We start from the raw sequence: 14,581 nt of genomic DNA on the forward strand, positions 1-14,581 counted from the left end.
ATCCAATTAAACTCTGGCAAAGGTAGTCTTTGAGGTTAGCTCTGACCCCAGAAGGGCTCTTCTCAATTGGCTCTTTCTCTTTTTCTCTCTCAAAAAAGATGTCCTTTTCATTGTAGGGAACTGGAATGCAAAAGTACGAAGTCAAGAAACACCTGGAGTAACAGGCAAATTTGGCCTTGAATTACAGAATGAAGCAGGGCAAAGGCTAATAGAGTTTTGGCAAGAGAAAGCACTGGTCATAGAAATCACCCTCTTCCAACAAACACAAGAGAAGACTCTACACACGGACATCACCATATGGTCAATATCAAAATCATATTGATTATATTCTTTGCAGCCAAACATGGAAAAACTCTATACAGTCAGCAAAAACAAGACCGGGAGCTGACTGTAACTCAGATCATGAACTCCTTACTGTCAAATTCAGACTTAAATTGAAGAAAGTAGGGAAAACCACTAGACCATTCAGGTATGACATAATCAAATCCCTTACGGTTATACAGTGGAAGTGACAAATAGATTTAAGGGACTAGATCTAAGAGACAGAGTGTCTGATGAACTATGGACAGAGGTTCATAACCTTCTACAGGAGAAAGGGATCAAGACTGCCCCCAAGAAAAAGAAATGCAAAAAAGCAAAATGATTGTCTGAGGAGGGCTTACAAATAGATGCGAAAAGCAAAGGAGAAAAGGAAAGACACACCCATTTGAATGCAGAGTTCCAAAGAACAGCAAGGAGAGATAAGAAAGCCTTCCTCAGTGATCAATGCAAAGAAATAGAGGAAACAATAGAATGAGAAAGATTAGAGATCTCTTCAAGAAAATTAGAGATACCAAGGGAACATTTCATGCAAAGATGGGCTCAATAAAGGACAGAAATGGTATGGACCTAACAGAAGCAGACAGTATTAAGAAGAGGTGGCAAGAAGACACAGAAGAACTGTATTAAAAAGATTATCATTACTCAGATAATCATGATGGTGTGATCACTCACCTAGAGCCAGACATCCTGGAACATGAAGTCAAGTGGGCCTTAGGAAGCTCACTACAAAAAAAGCTAGTGGAGGTGATGGAATTCCAGTTGAGCTCTTTCAAATCCTGAAAGATGATAATGTGAAACTGCTGCACTCAATATGCCAGCACATTTGGAAAACTCAGCAGTGGCCACAGGACTGGAAAAGGTCAGTTTTCATTCCAATCACAAAGAAAGGCAATGCCAAAGAGTGTTCATACTACCGCCCAATTGCACTCATCTCACATGCTAGTAAATTAATGCTCAAAATTCTCCAAGCCAGGCATCTGCAATACGTGAACTGAGAACTTCCAGATGTTCAAGCTGGTTTTAGAAACGGCAGAGAAACCAGAGATCAAATTGCCAACATCTGCTGTTTCATCGAAAATACAAGAGAGTTACAGAAAAGCATCTATTTCTGTTTTATTGACTATGCCAAAGCCTTTGACTGTGTGGATCACAATAAACTGTGGAAAATTTTGAAAGAGATGGGAATACCAGACCACCTGACCTGCCTCTTGAGAAATCTATATGCAAGTCATGAAGTAACACTTAGAACTGGACATGGAACAGCAGACTGGTTCCAAATAGGAAAAAAGTACATCAAGGCTATATACTGTCACCCTGCTTATTTAACTTATATGCAGACTACATCATGAGAAAGGCTGGTCTGGATGAAGCACAAGCTGGAATCAAGATTGCTGGGAGAAATATCAATAACCTCAGGTATACAGATGACACCAACCTTGTGGGAGAAAGCAAAGAAGAACTGAAGAGCTCTTTGATGAAAGTGAAAGAGGAGAGTGAAAAATTTGGCTTAAAACTCAATATTCAGAGAACTAAGATCATAGCATCCAGTCCCATCGCTTCATGGCAAATAGATGGGGAAACAATGGAAACAGTGACAGACTTTATTGATCCAAAATCAGTGATCCAAAATCACTGCAGATGGTGACTGCAGCCGTGATATTAAAATATGCTTGCTCCTTTGATGAAAAGTTATGACCAACCTAGACAGCATATTAAGAAGCAGAGACATTACTTTGCCAGCTAAGGTCCATCTAGTCAAAGCTATCGTTTTTCCATTAGTCATGTATGGGTGTGAGAGTTGGAGTATAAAGAAAGCTGAGCACTGAAGAATTGATGCTTTTGAACTGTGGTGTTGGCGAAGACTCTTGAGAGTCCCTTGGACTGCAAGGAGATCCAACCAGTCCATCCCAAAGGAAATCTGTCCTGAATAGTCATTGGAAGGACTGATGCTAAAGCTGAAACTCCAATACTTTGGCCACCTGATGAGAAGAACTTCCTCATTGGAAAACACCGTGACACCGGGAAAGATTGAAGGCAGGAGGAGAAGAGGATGACAGAGGATGAGATGGCTGGATGGCATCACTGACTCAATGGGGATGAGTTAGAAGCTCCTGGAGTTGGTGATGGATAGGGAGGCCTGGAATGCTGCAGTCCATGGAGTCACAAAGAGTCTAAGAGGACTAAGGGAGTGAACTGAACTGAACTTTTGGGCAGGGCCTTTTTTAGTAAAACTTTAATCCAATTATGTGCTAATGGGTGGAGTTGCAGTCCTTCCCTGTTAGTTCTTTGGCCTAAAGTTACCCAGCCCAGGGACCTATGGGCTGTATGGTAGGGTTAATGCCAACCTCCAAGAGGGTTTATGCAAAGGGGGACCTTCCCAACCTGCTGCTGCCAGTGCCCTCATCCCTGTCGTGTGCTCCTGCTGACCAACCCCTCTGCAGCAGACCCTCCAACACTAGCAGGTAATTTTTGTTCAATCTCCTGTAGGGTCACTACTCCTTTCTCATATGCCTTGGTGCACACAAGATTTTGTTATGCTTTCCAAGACTGGAGACTGTTTCCCCAAGTTCTGTGGAAGTCCTATAATCAAACCCTACTGGCCTTCAAGGCCAGATTCCCTGGGGACTCCCAGTCACTTTGTCAGATCCCCAAGTGGGAAGCCTGATGTGGGATTCAGAACTTTCACAACAGTGGGATAACTCCTTTCATATTGTTTTTCTCCAGTTTGTGGGCCACCCACCTCGCAGGAAAGGGATTTGATTTTATCATTATTATGCCCCTCCTACTATCTCACTGCTTCCCTGGTGGCTCAGAGGTTAAAGCATCTGCCTGGAATGCAGGAGACCCGGGTTCAATCCCTGGGTTGGGAAGATCCCCTGGAGAAGGAAATGACAACCCACTCCAGTACACTTGCTTGGAGAATCCCATGGAGGGAGGAGCCTGGTGGGCTACAGTCCATGGGGTCGCAAAGAGTCGGACACGACTGAGCGACTTCACTTTCTTTCACTTTCACCATCTCACTGCAGGTTTTTTGTCTTTGGGTTTGTGGTATCTTTTTGGTGGGTTCCAGTGTCCTCCTGTCAATGGTTGTTCAACAGCTAGTTGCAATTTTGGTGCTCTCATCGGAGAGATGTGCACATGTCCTTCTACTCTGCCATCTTGAACCCAAAGCCCCTTATTAGCTTTTAATTGACTGCAGAATATGTAGTGATATCCCCTATATATTATTTCTGGTATTGGCCATTTTTATATTCTCTCTTTTTATATGTGTCAGTCTTGCCAAAGGTTGTTCATTGATTTTTTTCACTAAATGCTTCATTTATCTATTTATTTAGAAATCAATTTTTTGTTTTGTTCATTTTCTCTATTGTTTTTCTGGTTTCAATGTCATTGATTTCTGCTCTTATCTAGAATTTCTTTCCTTTTGCTTGTTTTTATTTTGCTCCTTTTTCCTGTTTTTGTTTTAAGTGGCACTTAGATTATTGATTTGAAACTTTTTTTCAATGTATAGCATTTTCAATTTATAGCATTTTAGTGCTATAAATCCCTCTGTCACCATTGCTTTAGCTGCAGCCCTCATATTTTGATTTTTTTTAAGTTTAAATCAGTTCTATGTGTATTTTCAAAATTTCTTTTGAGACTCCTTTTATCAGTCATGGATTATTTAGAAGCATATTCTTTCATTTTCAAGTGTTTAGAGACTTACCTGTCTTCCTTCTTTTGTTGATTTTACTTTGATAACTTTAGGATAAGAGAATACACTATGTTAATGTCAATCAGTTTTTATTTACTGAATAATGTTTAATGGCCCAGAGCATGAAGATGTCATGATCACTAGAACAAAATATTTATTCTGGTGTTTTCAAATGTAATACTTTTATATGTCAATTGCTGCTGCTGCTGCCAAGTTGCTTCAGTTGTGTCCGACTCTGTGCGACCCCATAGACGCCAGTCCACCAGGCTCTCCTGTCCCTGGGATTCTCCAGGCAAGAATACTGGAGTGGGTTGCCATTTCCTTCTCCAATGCATGAAAGTGAAAAGTGAAAGTGAAGTCGCTCAGTCGTGTCCGACTCTTTGCGACCAAATGGACTGCACCTTACCAGGCTCCTCCGGCCGTGGGATTTTCCAGGCAAGAGTACTGGAGTGGGGTGCCATCGCCTTCTCCGAATATGTAGTGCTGCTACTGCTACTGCAGCTAAGTCACTTCAGTCGTTTCCGACTTTGTACGACCCCATAGACGGCAGCTCACCAGGCTCCCCCGTCCATGGGATTTTCCAGGCAAGAGTACTGGAGTGGGGTGCCATCGCCTTCTCCATTATATGTCAATTCAGTTCAGTTCCAGTCCATCACCAACCCCCGGAGTTCACTCAAACTCATGTCCACAGAGTCGGTGATGCCATCCAGCCATCTCATTCTCTGTCGTCCCCTTCTCCTCCCGCCCCCAACCTTTCCTATCATCAGAGTCTTTTCCAGTGAGTCAACTCGTCGCATGAGGTGGCCAAAGTATTGCAGTTTCAGCTTCAGCATCAGTTCTTCCAATGAACACCTAGGATTGATCTCCTTTAGAATGGACTGGTTGGCTCTCCTTGCAGTCCAAGGGCCTCTCAAGAGTCTTCTCCAACACCACAGTTCAAGATACTGCTAATTTATTATGTTGCTTAATTCGTCTATATTGTTGCCGATTTTCTGTCTAATGATTCTATTAATTCCTGAGAGTGTATGCTGGAGTCCTCAAGAGTCTTTGTGCATTTGTCTCTTTTCTCCTTTTAGTTTTGCTTCATTCATTTTGAGACTCTTTTGTCAGGTATGCATGTAATTTGGATTATTATATATTCCTAAGGGATTGATCTTTTATCATGATGTAATTCTCTTTTGTATGTAGTATTTTTCTGTGCACTGAACTATAATTAACTGGATATTAATAGACACTCTTGCTTTTTTAAAATTAATGATTGTATAGTATACACTTTTTCCTTTAAAATTTGCTTTTATGAACCCATTTAAACATGAAAATAATAAATCAATTACATGTTAACATAAACAGCATGTTTTTCACTAAAATAACTATTTCCCCAAAAAATGATGAAGAAAAATTTACTTCATGTATTTGAAAATCTCTTTTATGTGTGGCTTAGTAGTAGTATTACATGTTCTGCATTCAGTCTCTTGTAGTGTGTTATCTTGGTTGAAATACATGAAGAAAATTTGTCCTACTCTACAACAGCTTTGGAAAACAATACCCTAATAGCACTTATTTTTAGATAATTGCATTTTTCTTTGATTTGATACCAAAATTCAACAAATTGGTAGTTGTTTTTTTATATTGTGGCAAGAACACTTAACATGAGACATACCTTGTTAACTGTTTTAAGTGAATAATAATTATTGTTAATTGTAGACACAGTTACAATAAATCTCTAGAACTTACTCGTCTTTCATAATTCAAACTCTATACCCATTGAACAACCATTCTACCTTCTGCTTCTATGACTTAGACTACTTTAGATACTTCATATAAGTATAATCATGCAGTATTTTTACTTCTATAACTGATTTATTCCACTCAGCATAATGTACTCCAGGTAAATCCACACTGTCACATATGACAGGATGTCCTTATTTTTAAGGATGAATAGTATTCAATTACATGTGTGTACCATATTTTCTTAATTCATTCATCAGTTGATGGATATTTATGTTGTTTCTATATCTTGGATATTGTGAATAATGCTTCAATGAACATGGAAGTGCAGATACTTCTTGATGATATTGATTTCGAGGATGGCCTCTTAAACAAATGGTAGTAGGAAAGGTGGATATCCACATGCAAAAGAGTGAAATTGGATCCATATCTTACAATATACACAAAAATCAAGTCAATATTGATTATCTATTTAAATAAAAGACCTGAAACACTATAACTCCTAGAGGAAAACTTAAGGAGAAAGCTTCATGACATTAGTCTAGGCAGTGATTTCTTGGCTATCACACAAAGAACACTAGCAACAGAAGCAAAAATAAATAAGTGGTACTTCATCAAACTTAAAAGCTTCTGCATGGCAAAAGTCACTTAACTGTATTTGAATGGATTTATTCCTGGGGTCTCTAGTCCATTCCATGATCTATATGTCCATCCTTTGCCCACACTACACTGTACTATAGCTTTATGGTAAATCTTAAAATCAAGTAGAAAGTTTCTTCCAAAATTTTTCTTGTCTTGTAATTATTTTAGTCAATCTAGTTCCTTTTACTTTCCATATTAATTTTATTTTTTCAATTTTTATTTTATATTGGAGTATATTTGATTAACAATGTTGTGTTACTTTCAGATGTACAGGAAAATGATTCAGCTATACATATGCATTTATCTATTTTTTTTAAATTATTTTCCCATTTAGGTTATCACACAGTATTGAGCAGCGTTCCCTTTGCTGTACAGCAGGTTCTTGTAGGATATCGGTTTTATATATAGCAGTGTGTACATGTCAATCCCATCTCCCAATCTATCTACCTCCCTCCTTTCCCCAGGTAATAATAAGTTCTCTAAGTCTCTGAGTCTATCTGTATTGCAAAAAATGTTCATTTGTATAATTTTTTAAGATTCTGCATATACAGAATATCTTATGTTGTTTGTCTTTCTCTGACTTATTTCACTTAATATGGTAGTTTCCAGGTCAATCTATGTTGATGCAAATGGCATTGTTTCATTCTTTTTAATTTCTGAGTAATATTCCATCATATATATGTACCACATCTATTTCATCCATTCATTTGTCAATGGACAATTTAGGCTTGTTTCCATGTCTTGGCTGTTGTAATGAACATTGCTGAAATGAACATCAGAATGCATGCATCCTTTCAAGAATGAGATTGCTGCATCATATGGTAGCTCTATTTTTACTTTCTTAAGAAACCTCCATATATCATCCCTCTGGGTCATCCCAGTGCACCAGCCCTGAGCATCCTGTATCATGCATCGATCCTGGAATGGCAATTCATTCCACATATGATAATATACGTGGGCAGGGAGGTGGGAGAGGGGTTCAAGATAGGGAACACATGTACACCCGGGGCGGATTCATGTCAAAGTATGGCAAAACCAATACAATATTGTAAAGTAAAAAAAAAAAAAAAAGCCTCCATACTATTCTCCATAGTTGTTTTACCGATTTACATTTCCACCAACAGTGTAGGAGGGTTCCTCTTTCTCCCCACCTTCTCCAGCTTTTATTATTTGTAGACTTTTTGATGATGGCCATTCTGACTGGTGTAATGTGATATCTCATTGTAGTTTAGACTTGCATTTCTCTAATAATTAGAAATGTTGAGCACCTTTTCATGTGACTCTTGGCCATCTGTATATCTTCTTTGGAAAAATGTCTATTTAGGTCTTTCACCATTTTTTTTTTTTGATTGGGTTATTTTTTTAATATATTGAGCCTCTTGTTTGTAAATTTGGGGGATTAATTCCTTGTTGGATACATCATTTGCAAATATTTTCTCCCACTCTATAGGTGGTCTTTCTGTTTTGTTTGTGGGTTCCTTTGTTTTGCAAACGTTTTTGAGTATAATTAGGTCTCATTTGTTTATTTTTTTGTTTTTATTTTACTCTATGAGATTGGTCAAAAAAAAATATTGCTCCAGTTTATGTCAAAGAGTATTGTGTCTATGTCGTTGTTTAAGAATTTTATAGTTTCTAGGCTTACATTTAGATCTCTAATCCGTTTTGAGTTTATTTTGGGGTTTGGTGTTAAAGAATATCCTATTTTCATTTCTTATCTGCAACTGTCTAGTTTTCCCAGCACTTTTTATTCAAGAGATTGTCTTTTCTCCATTGTATAGTTCTTTCTCTTTTGCCATAGATTAATTGACCATAGGTGCACAGGTTTATTTCTGGGATTACTATCTTGTTTAATTGATCTGTATTTCTATTTCTGTGCCAGTACCATACTGTCTTGATAACAGTAGCTCTATTGTGTAGTCTGAAGACAGGGAGCCTGACTCTTTCAGCTCCATTTTTCTTTCTTAAGATTGTTTTGGCTGTTTGGGGTCTTTTCTGTCTCCACACAAGTTTGAAGATTTTTGTTTTAGTTCTGTGAACATTGGTAATTTGATAGGGATTGCCTTGTTTGGGGTAGTATGATGATTTTGCCAATGTTAATTCTTCCAAAACTCTGGGAGTTGGTGATGGACAGGGAGGCCTGGTGTGCTACAGTCCATGGGGTCACAGAGTCAGACATGACTGAGTGACTGAACTGAACTGAATTCTTCTAATCCAAGTATATGGTATATCTCTCCATCAGTTTGTGTCATCTTCGATTTCTTTCATCACCCTTTTATGGTTTTTGGAGTACAAGACTTTTGTCACCTTAGATAAGCTGTTCTTAGGTTTCTTTTTTTTAATGAGATGGTAAATGGAATTGTTTTCTGCACTTCGCTTTCTAGTCTTTCATTGTTAGTGTATAGAAATGAAACAGAAAAAAATGTAGCCAGAGGAATTAGGCTCCCTGATTTCAGACTACTACAAAGCTACAGTCATCAAAAAAATATGGTACTGTCACAAAAATAGAAATATAGATAAATGGAACAGGATAGAAAACCCATAAATAAGTCCATGCTCCTATGGTCAACTAATCTATGACAAAGGAGGCAAGATGATGTTGGAAAGATGGTCTCTTCAACAAATGATGTTTGGAAAACGGGACAGCCACATGTATAAAAATTATATTAGATCATTTTTAAATCCCATACAAAAAAATAAGCTCAAAATGGATTAAATACCTAAATGTGAGCCCAGGCACTTCAAAACTCCTAGAGTAAAACATCAGCAGAACACTCTCTGACATAAATCACAACAACATCTTTTCCAATCCATCTCCCAGAATAATGGAAATAAAAACAAATAAATGGGATATTTAAACTCAGAAGCTTTTCCACAGCAAAGGGAACAATAACAAAATGAAAAGAAAACTCACATATAGGAAGAAAATATTTGCAAATGATGTCACTGATAAGGGATTAGTCTTCAAACTTTACAAACAGCTTGTGACACATAACAACATCAAAACAAACAACCCACTCAAAAAATGGACAGAAGAGCTAAATAGACATTTCTCCAAAGAAGACATACAGATGGCCAATAGACACATGAAAATATGTTCAACACCACTAAGTATTAGACAAATGCACATCAAAAGTACAATGAGATATCACCTCATACCAGCCAGAATCAGTTCAGTTCAGTTCAGTTGCTCAGTCGTGTCCGACTCTTTGCGACCCCATGAATCACAGCACGCCAGGCCTCCCTGTCCATCACCAACTCCCAGAGTTCACTCAAACTCATGTCCATCGAGTCGGTGATGCCATCCAGCCATCTCATTCTCTGTCGTCCCTGTCTCCTCCCACACTTAATCCCTCCTAGCATCAGAGTCTTTTCCAGTGAGTCAACTCGTCGCATGAGGTGGCCAAAGTATTGGCGTTTCAGCTTCAGCATCAGTCCTTCCAATGAACACCCAGGATTGATCTCCTTTAGAATGGACTGGTTGGATCCCCTTGCAGTCCAAAGGACTCTCAAGAGTCTTCTCCAACACCACAGTTCAAAAGCATCAATTCTTTGACCATCAGCTTTCTTCACAGTCCAACTCTCACATCCATACATGACCACTGGAAAAACCATAGCCTTGACTAGATGGACCTTGGTTGGCAAAGTAATGTCTCTGCTTTTTAATATACTATCTAGGTTGGTCATAACTTTCCTTCCAAGGAGTAAGCATCTTTTAATTTCATGGCTGCAATCAGCATCTGCAGTGATTTTGGAGCCCCCAAAAATAAAGTCTGACACTATTTCCACTGTTTCCCCATCTATTTCCCATGAAGTGATGGGACCAGATGCCATGATCTTTGTTTTCTGAATGTTGAGCTTCAAGCCAAACTTTTCACTCTCCTCTTTCACTTTCATCAAGAGGCTTTTTAGTTCCCCTTCACTTTCTGCCACAAGGGTGGTGTCATCTGCATATCTGAGGTTATTGATATTTCTCCTAGCCAGAATGACTATCATCAAAAAGTCTACAAACAATGAATGATGGAGAGGGTGTGCAGAGAAGGGAACTCTCCTACACTGTTGGTGGGAATGTAAATTGGTACAGCCACTATGAAGAACAGTATGGAGGTTCCTTAAAAATCTAAAAATGTAGCTGTCTTATGACCCTACAATCCTACTCCTGGGCACATATCTGGAGAAAAACATGATCTGAAAGTATGTATGCACCTCAATGTTCACTGTGGCACTGTTTACAATAGCCAAGACATGGAAGCAACCTAAATGTCCATTTACAGAGGAATGGATAAGGAAGATGTGATACATATATACAATGGAATATTACTCATTCATTAGAGAGAATAAAATAATGTCATTTGCAGCAATGTGGATGGACCTAGAGAGTGTCACAATGAGTGAAGTAAGTCAGAGAAGGAGAAATATCATATGGCATCACTTATATGTAGAATCTAAAATTAATTACACAAATGAACTTACTTACAAAACAGAAAGAGACTCATAGACTTATAAGACTTATGGTTTGCAGGGGAAAGAGATAGTTAAGGAGTTGGAGATGGGCATGTACATACTGCTATATTTAAAATGGATAACCAACAAGGACCTATGGTATGGCACATGAGGCTCTGCTCAATGTTATGTGGCAGCCTGGATGGGAGGGGAATTGGGAGGAGAATGGATACATGTATATGTATGGCTAAGTCCCTTCATTGTTCACCTGAAACTATCACATCATTGTTAATTGGCTATACCCTGACACAAGATAAAAAATTCAAAAGAAAAAAAAATGAAATTCAACAGATTTCTGTATATTTATTTTGTATCTGGCAACTTTACCAAATTCATTGATGAGTTCTATTAGTTTTAGTGTAGCCTCTTAAAGATTTTCTATGTATAGTATTATGTAATCTGCAAAAGGTGACAATTTTACTTCTTTTTCCATTTCGGCTTCCTTTTATTTCTTTTCTTCCTTGATGGCCATGGCTAGGACTTCCCAAACTATGTTGAATAAAAGTGGCAAGAGTAGGCATCCTTGTCTTGTTCCTGATTGTAGAGGAAATGCTTTCAGCTATTCACCTTTGGGTATGATGTTAGCTGAAAATTTGTCATATGTGGCCTTTACAATGTTGAAGTAGGTTCCCTCTCTCCCACTATGCCCACTTTCTGGAGAGCTTTTTTTAAATCATAAATGGCTGTTGAAAAAAATAATAAATGGCTGTTGAATTTTTTCAAAATATTTTTCTGCATCTATTGAGATGATCATATGATTTTTATTCTTCAATTTGATGATATGGCACACTGATTGATTTGCAGATTTAAAAAAATCCTTGCATGTCTGGGATAATCCCACTTGATCATGGTGTAAGATCCTTTTAATGTATTGTTGGATTTGGCTTGATAATATTTTGTTGAGAATTTTTGCATCAGTGTTCAGAAGTGATATTGGCCTGTCATTTTTTGTGTGTGGTATTTTTATCTTGTTTTATCATCAGAGCGATGGTGGCCTCACAGAATGAATATGGGAGTGTTCCTTCCTCTGCAATATTTTGGAATAGTTTCAGAAGGATAGGTGTTAACTCTTCTCTAAATGTTTGATAGATATTCCTGTGAAGCATCTGGTCCTGGACTTTTGTTCACTGGGAGTTTTTAGTCACAGTTTCAATTTCAGTACTTGTGATTGGTCTGTTTTTATTTTCTATTTCTTCCTGGTTTCAGTCTTGGTAGATTGTAACTTTCTATGAATTTGCTCATTTCTTCTATTAATATGATGTCAAATTTATTGGCATATAGTTGCTTATAGTAGTCTCATGATCCTTTGTATTTCTGTGGTGTCACCTGTAACCTTTCCTTTTCCATTTCTAATTTTATTGATTTGAGCTCTCCCTTTTTCTTTATATTTATTTATTTATTATTTTTTGCTTTTCTGGAGCTAGACAAGTTGATTTTTTTTATTTTAATTTTTTTATTGGAGGCTAACTACTTTACAATATTATATTGGTTGGTTTTGCCATACATTGACATGAATCCGCCCCAGGTGTACAGGAGTTCCCCTTCCTGAACCCCCTCCCACCTCCCTCCTCCCCATATCCTCCCTCCGGGTCATCCCCGTGCACCAGCCCCAAGCATCCTGTATCATGTGTCGAACCTGGACTGGTGATTCATTTCATATATGATAATATGCATGGTACAAACAGCTCCTGCAGCTCAATTCCAGAAAAATATACTACCCAATCAAAAAATCGGAGAAGGCACTGGCAAGCCACTCCAGTACTCTTGCCTAGAAAATCCCATGGATGGAGGAGCCTGGTAGGCTGCAGTCCGTGCGGTCGCTAAGGGTCGGACACGACTGAGCGAGTTCACTTCCACTTTTCACTTTCACACATTGGAGAAGGAAATGGCAACCCACTCCAGTGTTCTTGCCTGGGGAATCCCAGGGACGGGGGAGCCTGGTGGGAGACCGTCTATGGGGTCACACAGAGTCGGACACGACTAAAGTGACTTAACAGCAGCAGCAGCAATCAAAAAATGGGCCAAAGAACTAAACGGACATTTCTCCAAAGAAGACATACAGATGGCTAACAAACACATGAAAAAAATGCTCAACATCCCTCATAATCAGAGAAATGCAAATCAAAACCACAATGAGATACCATTTCACACCAATCAGAATGGCTGCTATCCAAAAGTCTACATGCAATAAATGCTGTAGAGGGTGTGGAGAAAAGGGAACCCTCTTACACTGTTGGTGGGAATGCAAACTAGTACAGCCACCATGGAGAACAGTGTGGAGATTCCTCAAAAAACTGGAAATAGAACTGCCATATGATCCAGCAATCGCACTCCTGGGCATACACACCGAGGAAACCAGAATTGAAAGAAACACATGTACTCCAATGTTCATTGAGCTCTCCCTTTTTCTTGATGAATCTGGCTAAAGTCTTATCATTTTGTCTTTTGTCTAAAAGAACTAACTTTTTTGTTTCATTGGTCTTTTCTCTTTTTTTTGTCCTTATGTCATTTATTTCTGTTCCAATCTATATGATTTCCTTCCTTCTACTAATTATTGGCTTTGTTTTTTCTTCTTTATCTAGCTGCTTTACGTGTAAGGTTTGGTTGATTATTTGAGATCTTTCATGTTTCCTGAGGTAAGATTTTATTGCTGTAAGCTTCCCTCTTAGAACTGTTTTTGCTGCATCCCATAGGTTTTGAATTGTCTTGTTTTCCTTTTGATTTGTCTCTAGGTATTCATTGATTTCCTCTTTAATATATATTTTTAATAATTTTATTTATTTACTGGTTTTTTGGCTGTGCTAGGTCTTCATTGCTGTGTGGGCTTTTTGTAGTTGTGGTGAGCAGGGACCTCTCTCTAGTTTTGGTGAGTGGACTTCTCATTGCAATGGTATCTGTTGCAGAGTATGGGCTCCAGGGTGCACAGGCTTCAGTAGTTGCAGCTCATGGTCTTATAGTTGTGGCTTTCAGGCTCCAGAGCACAGGCTTAATAGTTTTGCTGCAGAGGCCCAATTGCTCTGCACCATGTGTGATCTTCCTGGACCAGGGATCAAACCCATGTCTCCTGCATTGGCTGGCAGATTCTTGCATTGCAGGTGGATTCTTTGTCTCTGAGACACCAGGGAAGCCCAGAAGGTGGATTCTTTCCCACCAAACAACAGGGAGCCTCATCCTCTTTGATTTCTTCAGCTATCCATTGGTTGTTTAGTACCATATTGTTGACCCTCCATGCTTTTGTGTTTTTTTTTTTATAATGTGTTTTCTTGTAGTTGATTTCTCATTTCACATAGCTGTGTTTGGAAAAGTTGTTTGATATGATTTCAATTTTCTTAAATTTACAAAGTTTTGCTTTATGGTCCAGTATGTGGTCGATCCTGGAGAATGTCCATGTACACTTGAAAAGAATGTGTATTCTGCTGCTTTTGGATGGAATACTCTATAAATATCAAAAAAAGTCAATCTAGTCGAATATGTCATCTAGGACCTCTGTTTCCTTATAGATTCTCTGTCTGGGTGATCTTTCCATTGATGAAAGTGGGGTGTTAAAAGTTCCCCACTATTATTCTGTTACTTATGTTTTCTCCTTTTATAGCTGTTAGCATTTGCCTTCTATATTGAGGCACTCCTATGTTGGGTGCCCATATATTTAAAATTGTTATATCTTCTTCTTGGATTGATCCCTTGATCATTATGTAG

The 14,581-nt window shown here is 38.4% G+C and overlaps 1 protein-coding gene and 1 non-coding gene across 6 annotated transcripts in view; both read left to right on the forward strand.

Moving 5' to 3' along the window:
• The window catches only part of PFKFB1 (6-phosphofructo-2-kinase/fructose-2,6-biphosphatase 1), a 111,624-nt gene that overhangs the window by 19,910 nt on the left and 77,133 nt on the right, over positions 1-14,581 (forward strand). For 3 of the 5 annotated variants that reach the window (XM_055393609.2, XM_055393606.2, XM_055393605.2), the window contains one exon: positions 117-2,783. The exons of the other annotated variants lie outside the window; for them this stretch is intronic. In XM_055393609.2, the coding sequence (XP_055249584.1) occupies positions 2,681-2,783 (103 nt within the window). In that variant the 5' untranslated portion in view covers positions 117-2,680. The remainder of the gene's footprint in view (positions 1-116; positions 2,784-14,581) is intronic. 5 annotated transcript variants of the gene reach the window in all.
• On the forward strand, positions 3,120-3,191 carry TRNAS-GGA (transfer RNA serine (anticodon GGA)). The gene has a single exon. It is a non-coding gene; the product is annotated as a tRNA-Ser (tRNA).

This window comes from Moschus berezovskii, chromosome X, assembly GCF_049115385.1.
Source record: "Moschus berezovskii isolate FMDL1 chromosome X, NW_MosBer_1.0, whole genome shotgun sequence".
NCBI lineage: Eukaryota > Metazoa > Chordata > Mammalia > Artiodactyla > Moschidae > Moschus > Moschus berezovskii.